Source organism: Fusarium keratoplasticum, chromosome 8 (assembly GCF_025433545.1).
Source record: "Fusarium keratoplasticum isolate Fu6.1 chromosome 8, whole genome shotgun sequence".
NCBI classification, from domain to species: Eukaryota; Fungi; Ascomycota; class Sordariomycetes; order Hypocreales; family Nectriaceae; genus Fusarium; species Fusarium keratoplasticum.
In genome coordinates, this window is record NC_070536.1 from 248651 (window position 1) to 268974 (window position 20324).

The 20324-nt window shown below is 50.7% G+C and overlaps 7 protein-coding genes across 7 annotated transcripts; 4 read left to right on the plus strand and 3 right to left on the minus strand.

The window, feature by feature from the left end:
- Positions 1 to 268: 268 nt before the first annotated feature.
- Positions 269 to 2679, minus strand: NCS57_00988000 (uncharacterized protein; the record flags this gene model as incomplete). The annotated part of the gene is made up of 4 exons (XM_053059640.1): positions 269 to 347; positions 391 to 1426; positions 1468 to 2169; positions 2214 to 2679. The coding sequence occupies 4 exons, from the start codon at positions 2677 to 2679 to the stop codon at positions 269 to 271; spliced, it is 2283 nt and encodes a 760-aa protein (XP_052910034.1).
- Positions 2680 to 2832: 153 nt separating this feature from the next.
- NCS57_00988100 (uncharacterized protein) lies at positions 2833 to 3278 on the minus strand (the record flags this gene model as incomplete). Its single annotated transcript, XM_053059641.1, has 2 exons — positions 3105 to 3278; positions 2833 to 3063 (listed from the first exon to the last, which is right to left on the minus strand). Exons 1-2 carry the CDS (start codon positions 3267 to 3269, stop codon positions 2833 to 2835), a joined length of 396 nt encoding a protein of 131 aa, XP_052910035.1. The 5' UTR covers positions 3270 to 3278.
- Positions 3279 to 3361: 83 nt separating this feature from the next.
- Positions 3362 to 5791, minus strand: NCS57_00988200 (Bifunctional dethiobiotin synthetase/adenosylmethionine-8-amino-7-oxononanoate aminotransferase; the record flags this gene model as incomplete). The annotated part of the gene is made up of 4 exons (XM_053059642.1): positions 3362 to 4082; positions 4124 to 5421; positions 5464 to 5560; positions 5604 to 5791. 4 exons carry the CDS (start codon positions 5789 to 5791, stop codon positions 3362 to 3364), a joined length of 2304 nt encoding a protein of 767 aa, XP_052910036.1.
- A 133-nt stretch (positions 5792 to 5924) lies between these two features.
- NCS57_00988300 (Aminotran-1-2 domain-containing protein) lies at positions 5925 to 7154 on the plus strand (the record flags this gene model as incomplete). The annotated part of the gene is made up of 2 exons (XM_053059643.1): positions 5925 to 6660; positions 6703 to 7154. 2 exons carry the CDS (start codon positions 5925 to 5927, stop codon positions 7152 to 7154), a joined length of 1188 nt encoding a protein of 395 aa, XP_052910037.1.
- Positions 7155 to 7609: 455 nt separating this feature from the next.
- Positions 7610 to 8683, plus strand: NCS57_00988400 (uncharacterized protein; the record flags this gene model as incomplete). The annotated part of the gene is made up of 3 exons (XM_053059644.1): positions 7610 to 7800; positions 7844 to 7933; positions 7975 to 8683. The coding sequence occupies 3 exons, from the start codon at positions 7610 to 7612 to the stop codon at positions 8681 to 8683; spliced, it is 990 nt and encodes a 329-aa protein (XP_052910038.1).
- A 2497-nt stretch (positions 8684 to 11180) lies between these two features.
- On the plus strand, positions 11181 to 12578 carry NCS57_00988500 (uncharacterized protein; the record flags this gene model as incomplete). Its single annotated transcript, XM_053059645.1, has 1 exon — positions 11181 to 12578. One exon carries the CDS (start codon positions 11181 to 11183, stop codon positions 12576 to 12578), a length of 1398 nt encoding a protein of 465 aa, XP_052910039.1.
- A 171-nt stretch (positions 12579 to 12749) lies between these two features.
- NCS57_00988600 (HET domain-containing protein) lies at positions 12750 to 19957 on the plus strand (the record flags this gene model as incomplete). The annotated part of the gene is made up of 9 exons (XM_053059646.1): positions 12750 to 12856; positions 12916 to 13435; positions 13488 to 13697; positions 13746 to 15331; positions 15386 to 16075; positions 16138 to 16514; positions 16571 to 17460; positions 17515 to 17805; positions 17855 to 19957. The coding sequence occupies 9 exons, from the start codon at positions 12750 to 12752 to the stop codon at positions 19955 to 19957; spliced, it is 6774 nt and encodes a 2257-aa protein (XP_052910040.1).
- Between the last annotated feature and the right edge of the window lie 367 nt (positions 19958 to 20324).

A 20324-nucleotide genomic window follows, 5' to 3' on the forward strand; every position in this document is an offset into this window, starting at 1 on the left:
CAAAGATCGTGCGACGTGTTGAGTGGGAAGATTCTGAGATGAGAGGGGAGTCGGGCTAGTTTCCAATTTCAGTGTAGCCATGAAAATATAGTTGTTGATCCAGAGAATGCTGGCTTTCAACTAAGTGGCCTATTTAAATATTATAAGCAACCTGAAGCAACTCTGCCATTTAGAGGCAGAGGAGCCATTCGGCTTTAAGATCAACTGACTGCGAACGTGAGATGATAACTCAAAGCCAAGTCTTTTCTCAATAACTCGGTATCTACTGTCAATCAATCCCAACATCCCTCTTAAACGCCTCCAGCCAATCCTTATTCTCTGCAATTGTCTGATTGAAAGGGTCATCACTATTTGTGTTAGTCAAGATCATCCCCAGGCAACTGGACTTACTCATTGTAGCTGATCCATCTGGCGTAATGTTGAATCTCTTCATCCGACGGAACGCGACTCGCTGGGTTGTGAGGTGACATGATTGCAGCTACCCATCGACGGAGTTCTTCTGTAAACCATCGCCAGTAGTTATGATCGTTGAGAAACGAAGTACTGGTCTTCATGACGAGTGATCGAGCAGCCAAGAGATGAGCATCTGGTCTCATGCCAGTTTGGGGCCCGCCTATTGGGGCATGTCGTTGTCGAAAAGCTGATAACCAGTAATCGTCGTCTGCTGCAGTGTGAAGTGTCGTATCTGAGCCATGAATTATGACCCGAGCTTGTCGACGGAGATCTTCATCATCAGGTTCAATCCCAATAACCCTCTGCATCTCCAGGTATGCGCTCATCTCTTGTTCGAGCTTTGTATAATCTTGAATCGTTGCTTCAAGGTTCAAAACTTGTGCTGATGGCAACAACTCGATACCAGCTCGTTGACGAAACTGTGAAAGCCAATCACCTGGTGAATGAATAACTTTAATCAACCAGTTTGCGATAAAGTCAGACGGAGTAGCCGAGACTTCTTCCAAACGACCAACAATCCTACAACACTCCTCCTTCAGTTCATCATCTCTGATACTCATCCCGAGGAGCTGCTTTGCTTGAACAAACTCGTGCAGCTGTATCTCGAAAGGACAGTCTTCAAAAATTTTGTTCTTTCCACTTATCATCAACGCTGGAACTCGACTCTCTGCTGTTGATCGTATAGGACCAAATTGAGCCTGTTGCGTAATGGTAGGGTTAGAAAGAACCAGATCTCGAAGCCATGAAAAGTAGACAAAGTCATTCTGGGACAATGTCTCGGACGCAAAAATGATTCGGCAAGCTTCCAGCTGCATTTCTTCATCGCTCGGCATTCTTGCGTTGGTATAAAAGTGATTCTGCATAAAGTATGCGAGTTCCAGCTTCAGCAACTCGTATGCAGTTTGTGGTGTCTCAACAAGAGTCCTACTTCCTTCGAAAGGAAACGGACTATTCCGTTCAGTCTCGATGAAGTCTAAAATGTTAGAAATGCAACACATCTGGGAAGATACATACATGGTGGGATAGAGTTTTCACAAAGCTCTAGAATATGCGGTTCAAATCCCCAGTCACCTGTCCAGTCGGCCATTGTTTTGCCAGCTTTAAAGTGATCTGCAAGGTGATGAACTCTATCAGTCCAAGTCTCCAAGGCAAGGTTACAGAAACCACATCTTGAACGGATTGCAGGAGATGGTGCCTTCCACTGTCTCATCGGCCACTCGGTAAACTTGGCATTGTGTACAAGTCGTAGATGCTGGTTTAGATGATCTTTTCTGTTAAAGGTTCGTTCCTGGATTGGTCGATTTCGACAGGCAGAGTAGTGATGACTTTCAACATGTGCATCATCAGGATCAATTTGACCACAGAATACACAACAAGTATCTTGTCCCTTGAGACCTCGAGGTCCTTCAGGACTACAAACCCATCTCTCAAGTGGAAGATGAAGAGAGTTTTCATGTCGTTGCCAATCGTGCTTCGCTCGAAATGTCTCGGTGCAGAATGTGCATTGGAAAGCTTTGCGTGGAGTTGCTAGAGACCGTCTCTCTTCTTTGTAGGCTCTGCGTCTTCGTCGAGAACTGCCGCGACTAAACAATTCATTAAGCCCAAACGACGATCGGCTGGTATAGGAATTGACAGAACTGATTGAGCTAGATCGTGAAGTCTCTCCACTTCTAACAGACGGCGTTCGAGAGAGACGAGTATACGGACTCGTAGAGCCTATCAAGTTAGACCCTACCCATATCATTCAATTCATCACTCACCAGACAATGGTCTTGCACTAGACACGGCTCTTGCAATCGCAGTCACAGCTGCAGGTTCATCTTCTGGAGGTGAATCAACCCATCTCTGCAGAGGATCCATATCCGATGTGTTTCTGACAGCCGGGGTCCCTGGCCTTGCAGGAATGTCCATTGCCCTGGATTCTCCATGAGGTGACGAAGCACTCGATGGAATCTTGCCTCGACGACGGGCATTGGCCAACCAATTCGAGATTTGCGTCTTTGTAAGACCAGTCTGTTCCTGAAGCATCCGCCTCTCGGATTCCCTGGGATAAGGATGACTTTGGTGGGCTGCGAGCCAGTTTTTCAAGATACGGACTGATTCCCTGGTGAACCTACCGCCAACCTTGGCAGGGCGAGGCTGAGGTTGAAGGGGCAGAGCCTCTGCCTCAAAGGGATCAAAGAGCCCTTCAAACAGATCCATGTCTGCAAAGCCGTTTTCATTCATGTTGATGTTGATAGCAAATCACTGCGATGGCAAACAAAAACTCGGTCACGATGTCATGGTTAGTCACAGCTGATTGGTCAACACGTTAGCTCAGGTTGTCATCACGCCCTATTATGGGTCCAGGTGAGGGGAAGCAGATTGTACTGTGATAAGCTACTGAGCATTCTTGAGGGTCATACACTCGTGCAACTGTCCTAGCATGACCGATACAGGTCTCTTGTTGATGTAGATGTCGTCAAACTGTTTGAGAATGTCTGGATATCCCTTGAGACAGTCCCTCGCCTCCATGAGGTACTTTTCCGCCTTTGCCAGGTCGCCAGTGTTTTGAAGCATCAGAGTGATTAAAGATTCGTGCTTCTTTCGAGTTTCTTCTTCGACATTTTCCTATTCTGTTAGCTGGTTCGCTACAAAGTCAAAGACCATACCTTGATGTCGTAGGTCAGGTTCATGGTTGGTTCAATGACCGACTTGGTAAAGTCGACCTCAGGATGTTCCTCCTGGATATGTTTGGTTCTGTCGATAAACTCTGCAATCGATGCCTCTCGAGTTTTGGACTCGAGAGGCTTTTCCTGGGAATTCACAGAGTTCATGATGATGTTGATGGAGAATCAAAGAGGCACAGCAGTGACGTAAGAAATTTACTTTTACCGACCGCCAATCCTTCCTCCATTTATCCTGCGAATTAAAGAGCTCCAAGCAACAGACCCTGTAACTCGTCAATGCTCTGCTGACTTGTCTTTTGACTGGCCATGACATAAAACACGTTGCCCAGGACTCTGCTGTGAGCGTTCCACTCCCCAGTACCTTGTCGAAGATGAGCCTGAAGTTTCTTGGCCGCGTTACTCTTGTATCCCACTTCTTCATCGCGGAGACTGATGGCCAAGACACTGCCAAGAGCCCAAACTCCAAGAACTTGAGGGCTGTGTGACACCTTGTTGACAAAGTCACGGGACCAAACAGACCAAGCCGTCTTTGCCTGAGAGTCATCCCAATCAGTTTCTGCTTGTTTCCACACACCTTGGGCCTCCATTTTTTGCATTTCCCCAACAGATTCAACAGCCACCTGACATCCCACAGCGTGTGCAGTGTAACTGTGTCCATGAAGAAGTGCATCACTCTTGTCATCACTCTGGAATGCATCAAACACAGTCTCAGATGCCATGGTGGTGCAGAGCGGGACCAATCCTCCAGTAAGGAGCTTAGCGTTGACGGCGATATCGGCATCGGCTCCGAGGAATGAAGCCGAGGTAAACCGGCCAAGCCGGTACAAGCCGGTAAAAACCTCGTCAAAGATGACCGGGAGTCCGGTCCATGAGAGTGGGTCTGTTGGGGTGGACGCGTCTCCGAAGAGATGAGGGGATCGGCGAACAACGTCGATGAGGGCACGTTGGAAGAGGGGGTCACTGATGGTCAGCGGAGAACGTCAAAGGATCAGGGAACTTACACTAGAATCATGCCTCCAGCGCCGAGGACAACAGGTTCCATCATGAGGGCTCCAAACTTGCGACCGGCGGATTGGAGCTTTTTGAGGACGCTCTCAATGTATCGTGCATACTTTTGGTAGGCTTCCGTTTCGAGTCTAGACTGTAGATCGAAAACGTCCGAGATGGAGTCAAGGTTTGCGCCAGTCAAGTCGGCATGAAGAGATTCAGGGACGTCGACAACCCATTTGCCTTTGACGCATTGGACAGTGGGATAGTCGAACCAGTAACCTTTACCTTCGTACCATTCAATCTTTTCGTTGTAGACGCAAGGTTCGGCGCAATCCATAGCTCCAATGGTGTCTCCGTGATAGCTTCCTTTGAGGCCGAGGATGTTGACATTGTCGTTTGGTCCCCATCCGTATCGGAGTCTTGCTGCTCTTAGGGCCATCTTGACAGCAACCTCACATCCAGTACTTCCATTGTCAGAGTAGAAGACGCGGGAGAATCGGGGATTCTCAGCTCCCTTGAGAAGCATCTCGGCCAGAGCCAAAGCAGGCTCGTGAATAGCCTCGGCAAACATGACATGTCCATATCGTCCAGCAGCATACGCAGCAGCCAGCGTCAGTCGAGAATTGGCATGCCCAAGACCTTGACTCCACCAAGAAGCAGAGCCATCAAAGGCAGGCTGCAAAAGCTGGTCCGAATTCTTGTTGAGGACCTGAAAGTAATCGCCATGGGCAGAGTCAATGACAGAAATGGTGTCTGCCGTGACAAATTTTTGCTGGGTAAATGGATACCAAATACTCTTGCTGGCTTTTTCAGACATCGACTCTAGACGGTCGATGCGGTCTTTTCCTTTCTTGTCTAAAGTCTCAAGGACTTGTTGAATGTTGCCATTGTTGAGAGACGCATAGTACTCGGTCATTTGCTCGGTTTCCTCGGTTTCATCCGGCTTTCGAGGAGGTGGTCCCGGGATTGTCTCCACGAGGATGCCCTCCTTGGAAAAATAATCCTTCAGGTACTGATAATTCTCATACTGCATGTCCTGGAAAAGAAGAACCGTTTCAATGTTGTGTCCACGGATTCTCAACGACTCGTACGCGGCAATCGTCTGAGAGATACCCCCAAGCTTGGAGTCCCCAACCAGAATAACTGGAGAACGCAAGGGGGCATAAAGATCGGCCTGGGGCGTGCCGAATGGACCTGGAGAGTGGACACCGCCCGCCGTCTCTAGAAATAGCCACCCTGGACCTTCGGAAGCTCGCCGAGAAACATGGTCATGGATTTTTGCTAGGACAGCTTCATCGGAGGGGATGGGCTGAAATATTAGTGAAATTCGGCTCAACATGTGAAAACACACCTTGCCAGAAGCTTTAGCAGCCGTGTGTGGGCTACACGGGATATCGTACTGAAACAATGTCTCATTGGCCGTCAAGGGAGAATATTTTTGAATGTGACTGAATTGTCAGCTACAGGACATCGACTCTCCAGAATACTTACCAGCTGTCGGCCTCATGGGCTGCTCCCGTAGACACAGGCTTCAAAAACGACGTCTTTTCACCTTTCCAATGCTTGGTCGTGGCATTGCAAAGCACCGTGGTAAAAATCGTCTTGCCCACGTCGGTATTCGCCCCGTAGACTTGGTGGACGCGTAGGGATCGCCGCAAAAGAGCAGGCACGGGCGCCATTTCGAGTTATTCCTTTCTAAAGGGGCTTGGGCTGTTTAAATACCTATAAACAGCCCTTAGTCGCGTCGGCATTTTGCTCCGTCCGAGCGGGGAAATATCGCGCTCAACAAATCCCGCAGTGAGAACAACAACAATGTCCAAGTTGGAGGAAGCCCTTGCGGCTCGTCTTAAGGCGAGAGAAGAGAAATCTCAGCTTCGTCGGTTGACTACGTTTCCAGCAGACAATGTTGACTTTTCTTCAAATGCCTACCTTTCTCTTTCTCTTGTCCCAGAGATCAGATCCGCCTATCATTCCCTTCTTGAGAAGCATGCATCTCCCCCTCCTTTGTTGGGGTCAGGCGGCTCACGATTGTTGGACGGCAATTCGACATTGGCAGAGTCTCTCGAGCGAGACATTGCAGCGTTTCACAACGCCCAGGCTGGACTCTTGTTCAATTCGGGATTTGATGCCAATGTCGGGCTTGTGAGTTGCCTGCCGCAGCCGGGGAATATTATTGTTTACGATGAGCTCATTCATGCGAGTGCTCATGATGGGATGAAGTTGAGCCGGGCGGGGAAGAAGATCCCGTTCAAGCACAATTGTATTGAAGGAGAGGGAGGTTTGGATGAGGTTCTCAAGGGGTTGGCAGATGAGTCTGTGTTTATCCTTGTTGAAGGTGTTTACAGCATGGACGGAGATGTTGCACCACTTCAAGACATTGTTGCTTGTGTCAAACAGCGTCTGAACAATGGGTACATCATTGTTGATGAGGCACACTCGACTGGTCTGTATGGAAAGCAGGGAAGAGGTCTTGTGTGCGAGCTGGGCCTGGAAAAAGAAATCTTTGCTCGATTGCACACTTTTGGCAAGGCAATGAGTTCATTTGGAGGTAAGTTGCTTTGCCATTGAAAGTTTGGTTCTAACAGTTTAGCTATCGTCCTTTGCTCTCCTACGACACGAGAATATCTCATCAACTACGCCCGAACCCTCATCTACACAACAGCAATGCCATTCCCCTGTCTCGCCAGCATCGGATTGTCGTATCAATTTCTTGCAAGCGGCAAAGCAGATGCTCTTTTGAAGCATTTGTGGCAACTCGTAAACCACACGCATAAGCTTTTGCAGTCTTCGACTCTTGGTGTCAATAGAGATGCACCCAAGTCACCAATTATCCCAGTATTCACATCGCAACCACGAAGCTTGGCTCAGTTCTGCCAGGAGAGAGGATACACGGTTCGTCCAATTGTTGCTCCGACAGTCCCCAAGGGCAGCGAGAGGATTCGAATCTGCATCCACGCTGGAAATACTATGAAGCAGGTTGAGGGTTTGGTCAAGACGATAAAAGACTGGGAGCAGAATTTGGAGGGAAAATCTCGTTTATAGGTCACAGAGAAGCCTGTTACAGCGGTTATCGTGTAACCATCTTGTTCCCCTCAGTTGTATTCTATGGACCACTCTCGTCCCTTTCTCATTGCTTGACTATAGTCCCAAAATAGACAGTCAACGGCTCAGGAACAGCCTCAGTCTACAGTTCTGGTGAAGCGTTGAACGAATTACGGCTGTATTGCTTGACACCATCTTATCTGCACTGTTCAGCTTTTGACAAGGGTCTACCCGTTCATCTCTCTCCATTTCTGCCACAACAGAAATACCAAGCTTGTGGCGTTCAGTTTGGACCTTTGACCTATTAAAGATCCCGATAGTCTTTGTCATGGCGAATAACGGCTCGAGTTTGAGTCGAGGCGCACAAGATGCAACTAAGATGCATGCACCGCCCCCATCTCAGAGCCTGATTCTTAAAAGTAGGGTCTCCCGCCTCCCCGTTCTGTTCGTCAACCATGTTTGTTCTCTTCTTTTTCTTACTTGGGCTCGCAGCAGGGCAAGACTTTGCCATTACTACTACACCTACGTTTCTTTTCAAGCGACAACAACGCATAACTGATTGCGATGGAACAGCTCATGCTCTGTGGACATGCCCAAACGGGGAGTGCTACTGGGGCGACGATGGGTTTGTAGGATGCTGCTCAGTGTAAGTGAATCACTGCTTCGTCGACTAAACTAACCCGGCACAGGTCTAGTTGCGCTCCCCGGACCCGATGCATCGAGTACGACGATCTCGAAGACGATATATGCGATCACAACACTGGAGGATGCGTTGTTTGGTAAGAGAAATGGTCATCTTTGGACCTGGCTGACTCTTTAGCTCCAAATCCGAGTCCCCATTATGCGTTTTCCTTACGAATCCTGCCATGAAGGAGTATGGCTATTACTGTGATACTTCACGTCGGACCGGGTCCAGTTCATTCGAGTACGATCTCCCGAGCGGAGCGGTCATCCGTACAATCAAGGACACCCAGGAGCCACCATTGACAACTCAAGATGCGGAGACTGACTCTGACGATACGGATACCACCACTGACGACTTTACCATCAAAGGCAATACTGAATCTGAGACCGGGACTGGGACTGACACTGGGGCTACTACTACTGACGCAGATGATGCTACTTCATCAGGGGGTACCACCGATCCAACTGCTACAGATACAGCTGTAGCAGATGAAAGTGAGCTCACTGAGACAAAGGGAAAGCTTAGGTCAGCCATTGCAGCAGCTGCAGCCCTTGGAGCTATCGTCGGAACCCTCATCATCTTGGCCATTGCATTCATCTGGTACAGGAAGCGTACTAAACGTCAAGAACATCCACAACCGACAAGTCAGCCTATGGTACACTCGCAGCCGTCTTCTGTACCTGGGTACTCGCATCAGTACTATGAAACCGTGTCAAACCCGCCCAGTGCATCAGTGTCGCCGCCGAATACATCGTTTGGTGGATCTGCTGCAGCATCCAGTCCAACTTCGAGGGCACATGAGCAGATGCCTCACATCCCAGAGCTTGGACGTTATCGTTACTAGCGAGCATCTGCAGGGATGCCAGTGGGCGGTCGGTTGATGTGATGGTGGCGAAGGAGACAAGAGAATAATACACGCCCGGGGGTTTTCAGGGGTTGAAACCATGGCAAGCTTGTGAGATAGTGCTAAGTCAATACATGCAAATACGTGCACTTGGGAGACAGAAACACGCCATTTTCCGCTATCACTAAGTTTCTATCTCTTCGATCACTTAGCCCCCCCAGGGCTGGGCTTCAACTATAACAAACAACACAATCACCAAGCCTAGATTAGGTTAGCTAGCTAGGCCTGGTATAAAAGGGTAGGTAAATGTATCTTAAATCTTATTATCTAGTATAGCCTAGAAAGAAGGTAACAGCCTTAAGAATAACATAAGCAATATATATAATTTAAAGTTATCTATAAGCATTATAAGCATGCCCTATCTGATAGGAGAAGCCCTATGTTTCTTCCTATTATTTTATATGTTCAAAACCATACCTGAGACACTATCTGTTTCTACTGGAAGGCCCGCGCACATCTGGCGATAACAAAAACACACCTGACATCTTAGACCTTGCTCTTCCTCCTCTCTAAACTTTCTCCTTGTTAGGAAGAATGCCCTTTTTCTCTCGTACTCGTCTTTCCAGGCTTGTCCACGAGGGACCAAATCCCACCAATCTAAGAGTTTCCATTGCGCATTAGTAAGTTGCAACCACACGTAAAGATCCTGGCGGCCATCTGACTTGAAGTCCCTCGGTGTATCCAAGGTCGAGATGCCCAATTCTTCGTGTGGAGAGTTGTGTTGGAAGAGGCTTGGCCATAATCGCTTCCTGAGCCCTTGTGATTTTTCGAGCGGCTGAAGATCTTCCGTCTGTACCTCCGACGCCATTTTCCTCTCTTCGTTCATCTTGGCCTCAAGTCCGAAGGTCTGGCAGGGCTTTGGCCACCATGACCATTGTTCTGGATATACGGAAATGGTGGCTTCCAGCCGGGAGCTCACCCAGCAGGTGCGCGAGAAGCCGTCATCTGCCGTACGTGCGCTTGTCAAAGATGCCCAGATCTTGGAATCATCGCATCCAAACTTGTAGCAGGTGAGAATCGTAGCCGTGATAATCAGGACAACAGTAATGATCTGAGTATGAAGAGCCGCAGATCCGATAGTTAGAATGTGGACGGCGAAAGCCAGCCAGCCAATCCAACGGGTAAATGCGTACAGTCGAGGATTTGGAATGTCAGGATTCCGTGTAAAGACGCCTCCCATCAGGTAGGCCGGTGCCCGGACGGTGACGGCTTTGGAATCATCTAGAATGACGATGGCTTCTGAAAGTTGGTCTGCGTCAGGTTTCCTTTTGGCCATGGCAGCGTTGATTCGACCATTGATGCCAGCACAGTTTTGCTGTACCAGGATATACTTGACGACAACCGACACAATCATGGAGATGACACTGGTTAGACCGAACCAGTCTCCCGAAAGGATAGTCAAGACGGTTATCATGATGTTGAGAGCCAAGCCAACTGTCAAGGATGGGATCCAGAACTGGGTGACTCGGGATGGACGCTGGTGCACCTTCCACGTCACAATACTGCGCGTCTGCTCAAAGTCCTGAGCCTTCATCCACCGCGAGAACCACCCGGCAAGTTCAGTTGTCATGATTCCCGCGGTGATGTTGTGCATCTTAAACCCGGGTTGTTTACCGGTGAAGCGATCACCGGCAATCACGAAAGCGCCCAGGAGTGGCAAGAATTCGATCCATGAGCTCTGGACCAAGCGACCTACACTCGCGTTGACTTCTTCGGCGCCTAGGAAGGTCACCAAACCGAGGGCATCGAACTCGAGCTTATTGGATTCTGCCCAAGAGGTGACCCTGGAGAGGGATTCCTTCCAGGGGTACATGGCGAAGTGAAGCTTCAAATGCTGATGGACGAGCGGGTGGGTGTGCCTTGCCTACCATGGAGGCCTGTCCTAGGACGAGTTTGGTCAGCTAACAAAGGCAAGGCTGCCTGCTGTTAAATACCTAACTGCGTGTTTTAATGCGAACGAGACCAACTGCGGCTCTATGGGCTGACGGTGGAGAGTTGAAAATGCCCTCTTTGGCCAAGCCTGCAGGAAACCCTCAGGGCTATGTTATCGCTTGGTACAGAGACATGTCTTGTGGGAAAATTGTAATTGTAACTCTGGCTTAGCGCAGGCGCCAAAGCTCTGCAGTGACATGGCATCTTGCAGTTGGTGGACGCTCATGCAGATGCGTCAAGACAAAAGCGTCGAGCTGAAAGGCAACCCTGCTTCCTTAAAAACTGTGCTAGTGGTGACTTTCCGACAGGTGTCTGTAGAGGAATGCATAGCCCCCCGTAGGCTCCTTCTAGGCTGCATCGCACTCGGCATGTCTAGCCATAGAGCTGATGGGGAACCAACCGGTGACGAGGATTTAAGGCAGCTGGGTCCCCAGAAATGACTGAGTACCTGGCTGTATTCCTCCCTCTGCAGACGCGAGGTCGCATTAGCTCACCTACGCTCGACATGTCGACATTTGTAACCGATTGGCCAGAGGCTGTTGCGTTCTTCACAAACTCGGACAGCCCTATCACCGCCGAGACCTTTTTCTGCATCTCCGACACCCAAGTCATCGAGCTCATTGGGGAGGGCTTCTCTGGGGAGCTAGCCCGCCTCACGAGAGCCTACTCGATCCGAGACCAGGCTTTCACAGTACCTACTACGCCATCGCCTTCGAGGATACTATACCGAGCAGAATACGACGAGGTGAATCGAACGATAGTCGCCGTGCTTGCCCTTCGTTGGATATACAACAATGATTACGCCAGTTTTGTGGGAGCTCAACCAGAGGCCATTCGGCTAACGAGAGCTTCGTTTGACTGGGTTCGGGGCCGTCTCGCAGACGCCCTGTCAGAACCAACGGATCTCCACACACTCATCACGCTAGTGCTTATCAACGACCTTGGCAAGGATGCGCAGCTGGCCACTGACTACCTCAGCCGCACAGGCAAGGACATCTCGACCCTGAACCACGACGCCATCCTGCTTCGGGCAGCCGAGGCGGGGATGGTGCCCTGCCTGGAGAACATATCCTCACAACAGCGCAAACAGATCATGGCTTCGCTTGAGATGGGGTCCGAGTTTAACTTTGGCCAGTTTGCCCAGGCAGAAGATGCGCCAGCGTGCATAGCCAGATTGCAGCAGGCTGAGACCGACAAGCACGTATTCGACTTGCACTTTGCAGAGCAATTGCTCGATGTCTCGGGAGCTGCGGGGCACATGGATTGGACATGCGCGAAGAAGCTCATTGAACCCATCCTAGACGCCTACCGCAACGTCTACGGCGTGGCGCTGCAAGTGCTGGCAGGCCAGCTCGAGCCCCAGGCTGCCCGGGATGTCATCCTCGCGCGTCGCGCGCGAAAGCTCCAGGCCAAGGGATTCCGGCGATTGAGTATAGAGGAACCCAGCGAGCGGGCACTGATGAGGTTACTGTGTCTAGGCGGCGTTGTTGACCTGGAGACGGCTAAGCTGTATGGCGAAGTCTGGGACAGCTTCGTTTCCCAGAGATATGGAGCAGGGAGCCTTATTCATGCACTCAACCTTGGTGGCTCAGAGGCAGAGCCGGCAGTGCAACCAACCTACATGCCAGCGTTGCTTGCCCAGGCGCTGGCAGGGGAGGGGCCTGGTGGTGGGCGGCCCAAGACCAGGGTTGAGCGGCGGATGGCATTGGAGAGCGCGATGCGGTATCTGGACCGCGTAATGAGTGTGGACCCCGGGGGCTTGACAGGCCTCAGTGGCAAAGCAATAGTAGTGGAGCGGAATGTGGTAGACGTGGTCAAGGGTGTAATGCAGAGCCGCCAGTTCCGGGATGACCCCTCGGTGTTAGATACGGTAGATGTGCCTGACGCTGTGGTTGTGCTGTAAGGCTGCGGGACGGGTCGGCACGAGCGGGGTTACTAAATGTTAACCTTAAAAGAATCTCAGATTAATGTATCTAGGGATCTAAATATTCCTGTCTCTTTATATTGCTTCGGTTAGTCGTATCTTCATCATAAACCACTCATTTTACCCTGCACCGGTCCGCAGTCACCAGCGATGGAGTCCGGCAATGCAGCCCGTGACCATATCGACGAAATCAGGCAGGACAGAAGCCCAGGGCCCAACAAGCGAAATGTCGAAGATCTGGAGAACGCCCTGAACCTGTAAGGCCCTGCTCAAGTTGTTGATATCAATAACGAAACTGTCACCGACACATACTTAGGCTCTCTGTGGAACTATATACCAGCGACACCCACTTTTTACTCGAACTTCTTCAGAATGCCGACGACAATCAGTACGAGGCCTCAAAGCCAACCTTCTCCCTAACTCTCACAGACGACGCCCTTATCACCCACTGCAACGAAACAGGCTTCACTAAACGCAATGTCGAGGCCATTTGTAGAATCGGAAAAACCTCCAAGGTCAAGTCCTCGGCTGGTCGAGGGTACATCGGCGAGAAGGGCATCGGCTTCAAGTCAGTTTTCAAGGTTGCTAGCACTGTCTGGATCTCTTCCTGCGAGTACTCGTTCAAGTTTGAAAAGGAGCGTCCTCTCGGTATGATCACTCCGATTTGGGAGCAACTGCCCGAGGATCAGCTCTCCAAAGATGCACCAGAGGGTGGCACGTCAATGCGACTTCAACTGTCACATGACTGTGACAGAAGACGACTACGGGAAGAGATGACCTCTTTCGACCCCAACATCCTCATCTTCCTCAGGACACTGGAGCAAATCACACTGACCGTCACCGACTCGGATGGATATTCAAAAAAAAGTGCTACGTCGAGTGAGAGAGCCAAACGCCATCAAAATCTTGGAGAACGACAAGGAGATTTTTCATTATGCCACATTCACACACACCGTTCCAATCATGCCTTATGAGCCAAAACGCGAGGGCATCACCCAGTCCGAGATCTTACTGGCATTCCCGGTACAGGACACCCCAAGTCTATCCACAGCACACCAAGTCTACGCGTTTCTCCCAATCCGTAGCTATGGCTTCAATGTAAGAACACGATACCGTAGCTACGGCATGTACTGACAAATGATTCAGTTTCTGATTCAGGCAGACTTTTTGCTCACACCCAATCGCGAAGACCTGAATAGTTCGTCTTGGAACAAGACCCTGCGCGATTCGATCCCAAAGGCCTTTGTTGCAGCAGTGAATCATCTCAAGGGGACAAGTCTTCGCTATTCGTGGCCACGGTATATTCCCTCATCCCTTCAAGGCCCATTTTCAAAGACTTCCCAACAGATCGAAAAAAGCCTTAAGAAAAGTCCTGTGTTGGAATCTGAACATGCATATGGTGGCTTCAAACAGCCATCCTCACTGACTTTTGTTCCCGACTCGTTCACTTTCGAAGACCCCGAGGACGGGATGAAAAAAGCCTTGACTCTCAACGAATGGACTCGATCAAAGTATCTGTCTCAGAAATACTCTCATGATGATGTCCAGCATCTGAAGCGCATAGGCCTGCTCGAGTTAGACTTCCCGACGTTTGTGGAAGACTTGAAAGTGCACCTTGGCCGGCGAAAAGACGAGGAGAAATACCAGCCAAAGATATGGCATTCTCGATTGGCCGAGATTTTCATCCAGCAGCCCATCGTGCCTCGGTATCCGGCGTCGGTCTTTGACCTGCGGATCATCCCGTTGCGTGGAGGACAGTGGATTTCGGCCAAGGAAGCCAAGGGAATGCTCTTTTTCCCGTCTGAAGACACAATCGAACTGGACTTGGGGGATACGTCGATCATGGAGATAAACCCGGATGCTTTGGAATCTGAAGCCCGGGCTGAGCTATTTCGGAGGCTAGGAGCCAAGCAGCTCAACGACCAAGAAATCTGCCAAGCCATCTTTCAACTACACGAGTCCTCATCATCCACAAGCCAACTTTCGATCGAGAGCCTTGTTTCTCAGATCCTCTTTCTCTTTCACCATTCGTGGCAAATCCCGAACACTAATGTGATGTGGGTCGTAACGCAGATGGGACAACGGGTCCGAGCCTGCCAGGTGTACACGCTTCTGTTGGAAGTAGGCGACGAGGTTCTTCCAGCTCTACATCGGAGTTATGTCGACAATGTTGATTTGGAAGACCGAGAAAGATTGGACCGCTGGTTTACGGATGGACTCGGTATTCGGCGTGTTCCCCCTCTTGTCGAAGGCTCCGCCAACAGATTTTTGCTTTCCAGGGATATAAGTCTCGTAAGAGACAAGTGGGCTTCAGCCGACTTCTTGAAGCTACTGCGAGACAACATGGAAGAGTATTCAGAATGGTTGGAGATGGGTTCAAACAAGTCCAGGGAGTGGATCAAATCCAGCGAAAAGCTGAAGGCGTGCCTGGCGAAAACCAAGGTGCAATGCCGTGGCGAGCGCCCCTATGCCCGCCTGAATGAAACCATTCTTCTACCAGCTGGGCAGGGAAAGTGGTCGAAGCTGGAGGCTCACTTCCCGGTCCTCGATGTCCCGGAGCCAGAGAGCTCGTCCTGGTCGTTTCTGCGGCATTTTGGTGTTCGTGACGGAACTAACCTAGAACTCTACCTGGAAATTCTGAAAACCGCCCGAGACGACAAACGGTCGGGGGACTACATATGGGTGTATGAGGCAATACAGGATATCTGGTCACAAAACGATAGAGCTATCGGGTGTGTACTTCCGCAGTTTTGACAGTAGATCAGGCGCTAATTCAGTTCTTACAGGCAAGCCTTCTCAAGACAATCCATCATCTTTATCCCGGAAACTAAATTCACTGAGCCGCAGTGGGTTATTGCTGATGAATGCGTCTGGGCCGGTCCCGAGCTCCTCAGACGGACTCCAGTCTTGAATAGGGTGTATGGATCCTGCCAAGCACTCTTCAAGGGGTTCCTAGGGGTGAAAGGGACCACTACAGAGATTCTAATCGCCGAGGCGAAAAAGATTCGGGATGACGACAACATTGAGTACATTGCCGCACTATTCTTGGTCATTGATGCATATGCTCGCCGCGACGAGGAGAGCCAGCAGCCAAAACAGCGGTCGAAACATCAGAAACAGCAGCCGAAACAGCTAGCTAAGATGATAAGATCTCTTCAAGACTACCCAATCTTCCCCATTGAGCTCGAGCGCTACAAGGAGGGGGCCCAAGGACGTCACATGCTTCGTTCGTGGACCTCGAAGACTTGGTTCATCGCGGACCGCCCTCACCTCCGCGAGTCCTTGGCAGATGCGGTTCTGCTGCTTGCCTTTGACATAGGTCAGTTCGATCGTATGGAATGGATTCGACATCTGCCGGGCATCGAGGAGCGGCTGCTGTCCAAGGTGGCCTTTTGCCGACCCAAGCCTGGACTACACGCTGTACAAAACGATGCTTACACGAAACTATTCCGGACCAGGGCCAAGTTCATTTCATGGTGCGTAATAACCATTTTCTACAAGGACCAGTAGTTGAACTGACTTCATGCCTCCATATCAGGCTGATACCTTTCTCCTGGTCCGAGAGAGATAACACAGTGAAGCAGCTGAAGTCTGCGGTAGTATTTTGTGCTGATAGGCTGGAGGTGACGTGGGTTGTCAGGGATGGCTCTGACGAACATTACAGTAAGCCTGTCCCTAGCAGGGCTCTGGCGATTCAGGGTGACGATGGCATTCATATCTACATGAATTCCCAAGACGTCAAGTCAAATTCCATACCCCCGGAGGTTGCAGAGTCGCTGTCGGCGTACTGTGGCATCCCAGACAAAGCAATGACTACACTTGTGGTCTTGACCTACAAGGAAGAAACAATCGAGGCCGAGCTGGCACGTCGGGGAGTATACAAGCCATTCGAGGATGATCCTTACGCCGACTTTGGTGAGAACCATACCTATCATGACAAACTTTGCTTAGCAACTAACGTTCTGTGGTAGGCGAAGACGAGGAGGGTGAGGACGAGCAGTGCAACGAAGGATCGGCACGAAATACCTCGGTCGAGAAGCCCAAGGTCCAACAGGAGAAGAGGCCGAACCCTCCAAATGAGCATCCCAAACTCCGTACTGCAACGGGGCCTCTGAAGGAGGTAAAGGTCAATGTGTTGGTGCCCTCGCCAGCAGACCCAGGTTCAACGGCTTCTGCCGTTGACGAGATGCCACCCCAGGCACGACGCCACAGAAAGAACAAGAATCGCGACTCTGAGCTAAATATCATGTCAGAAGGTCCATCCAAGCCTCAGGAAGGAAAGAGTACGTCTCTTGACGCTCGGACGGAAGCTCCGGAAGGAAAGGAGATGTTGTGGGCGATCTTGGCATCTCTCAAAGAGGGCATCGGGTTCAATCTCAAGTACGGTTCCCAACATCTGACGAATCATCTGTCTCCTGTCGATACTATCACACGTCCGACGGCCTCGCTTGGTCAGAAAATCGATGCAGCTCGCTCTTCGCAATCTCTGGCTTACTCGACTTCTGTGGGCAGATTCCCACCTCCGCCCAGTTCAAGCGTGCCACCAGCCAAGACGCTCAGCGAAGTTGTAGAATCCTTCTCCCAACCAGCTAATACAGTCAAGATTGAGGACCTCGCCCAGCTGCCTTTTGTCCATGGAATGGACAACAAGTTCAGCCTCACGGGTCAAGCCAACATGATCTTCGTTCCCAACCCCCAGGATCTACCCCAGCTCAGCTCGACAGCAAGATCAAATCCAAATGGCTTCACAGTTCTTCCAGCATGTTTGCAGCTCGCCAAGGACGGAGACCGAACAATCTTTATAGCCCGGAACAACCTAGGGACCGACGATCATGAGTTGGCCTTTCTCGGACAAGCACTTGTACGGCTTTACTAGAAACAGTGATGATTGTTCCGCTAATTTTGACTGGTTTAGGTTTCAAACAGGTTAAAAGAGCTCCTTGGAGACCGCTACATCGAAGAGAAACACTGGACGAGCCCTATGCGTTGTCGTTTAACCCAGGGCCCATTCAACTTCGAACCAAAGCGGGCCACATTTACTATCACCAGCGATGATGGAGCTAATTTTACAGAGTTCCTAGTTCGGAACTTATACAACGAAGCCATGAAATGGAGAGAGGAGTGTCCGAACTATCACATTGAGGTTCACGCTACGGCTGGCAGCCCAGGATCCCCGTTGGTTTTGAGGACGTCGATGATGGAAATGGTTCGTATCTTTCCTACCATGATGTCTACTCACTGACTCAGTACTATAGGCTCGCAAGTACCGTCTAGGACAAACCTCTGCTGTGCCAGATAATGTCTTTATCCTCATTTGCATTTTCAACTCGCATGCGGAGCCCGAACTACGGCTCTTTGTCGACCCGTGGGCACTCTACGCAGCCGGGGAGCTGGAGCTGGAGGCCAAGGCCGACTATGTGAATTACCATCACGTCATCATCGACCGTAGGAGTGGTATTAGGGACCCCGAATGGACTGGCGTGCCGAGACGCAAGCAAGGATATGCTCAATTGGTTTGGGGCTTTTTCCAGGGAGACGGTCCTTCCCATAGCCTGTCACCACCAGCCGAGTCGTATGTCTGGGAACCGTTGAGATTCTCGACAAACACAAGACTGCTTTGTCTCAAGCCGAGCGATGACATTGATGAACTCCGCGGCGAGCTCAAGGAGATTTCCCTAGACCCCCCTGTGGGCGTCGAGTATTTCGCCATCTCGTACGCTTGGGGTAGCAGCCTCAAGCAATTCTCCTTACAGACCCCCCGGGGACGCATACCGCTAACTGCCTCTCTATATCTCGGGTTAAAGCGCCTGCGACGGAAGCATGAGGAGATCTGGTTGTGGGCGGATGCGATATGCATCAACCAAGACGACAGAGAGGGCGACGACGAGAAGGCGCGCCAGATTCGCCTGATGACCAACATCTTCCAGTCAGCCGCGCGTGTCTACATCTGGCTGGGGGAAGAGGAAGATGAGAGCGACGTAGCAATCCGGTTCTTGGAGAAGATTACACCGATAGCCTCGGCAGAGATGGACGGCCAGGGCCCGAACCACCTCCCTAACATTGACTTCCCGAAAGTAGAGGACCCAACATGGAGCATCCTAACCAAGCTTCTCGAACGCAAGTGGTTTCGACGAGTATGGGTCGCCCAGGAGCTCGTTCTAGCTCAGGAGGCCATTGTGGCGTGCGGTGCCCACCAGATGCCCTGGGACACGTTCCACGCTGCAGTAAAGCTATGCTTTGCAGTCGTCGAAAGCGAGGGGTTTGGCTTTCTTCTGCCTCAGCAGACCAAGGTCGCCGCCATTCTACACCTGGGAGCATTCCGCCAGTGCTACTATAGCGACCGTGTCGGCAAAGACTGTGCCCCGCGTGACGAGCTGCTGACGCTTCTTGAGCACTTCCAGATGGCAGAGGCTACTCGCCAGCGTGACAAACTGTTCGCTCTGCTAAGTCTGGCCAAGGATGGCAAAGACTACACCCCGGACTACAAGAAGCCCCTAGAGCACATCATCACCCACTTTGCGGGTGTGCTTGTCGAGAGAGGCAGAACAATGGACTTGCTGTATCGGGCAAGGGGTTATTCGAAGAAATTCGCCCAGTTCCCCTCCTGGATCCCCAACTGGATGTCCAGTCCGTTCCCAGACACCATTTCCAGGTGGCCTAGCAAAACCTGCGGCAAGAACTTTGCGGCTGCCACTTCGGTAAACTCGGACAGACCGAAGCCGCGGGTTAATGGATCAGCCCTCCACATCCATGGTTACAAGCTGGATTCGATCAAAAAGCTCGGGCAGTGCCGTTCAAACACCAACGAGATCAGATCCTACCTCAACGAGATCTTCAGCACCGTTGACGAGGTGTACTCGGACTTGGCAAAGGATGAAAGGAGAAAGATCAAGTGTCAGCTACCTATCGGCAACGCCAGCAAGGCATCCAGGGGCAATTGGCACAAGGGAGATCGTCATGCATCATTCTTGGCCCTGATGAACTACCTCAAGCGTCACAAGGAGCTTGACAAGGCCGAATCCCACAAGCTCCTGAGTCTGCGGAGACCAGACATTCCTACCGTGTCAGACGCGCAGCTTCGCCAACTGCAGCCATATATGTTTACAGTTTTGGATTTCGCAGAGCTCTTTTCATCGGCCGTCGTCGCTGTTACAAACAAGCGGTTGGTAGGAATCGTTCCCGCCACGGCCCAAGAGGGAGATTTAGTCGTCATGTTTGGTGGGAGTGAGGTTCCTTTTCTGATCCGTAAGGGTCTTGAACCTTTTCAGTTTTACTTTGTCGGTGAATGTTATTTTCATGGTGTCATGTACGGGGAGCATGGCATAGGCTCACGAATTAAAGAATTCCAGGTGTGTTAACTATGGCGTTGGCAGTGGCTAGATAGTCTTCGATCCCTTCCAATTCTTGTTACAAATGTGGGATTTCCTGACTCTCAAGTGATAATCTCGGGTCCGCATGCTGCATCGGTTTCCAGCGGAGCTCCGGTGGCAAAATGCCACGGATTTTAATTCCGACCCCGCAGTCTAAACCTCAATGGTTGAAGCCACATAGGCTAGCCTGCCATGTGATAATCTCTTTGAGTGCGCGAAGGCTCCCAACGCGTACCGGACAGGGGTTTAATCCAATCAAAATGGAGCTTACGAGAGGTACTTCTTTTCCCACCTAAATTCTATGGTGATATAAGTCAAAGCAGTACGATGAGTTACATAGTGCAACATTGCAAAG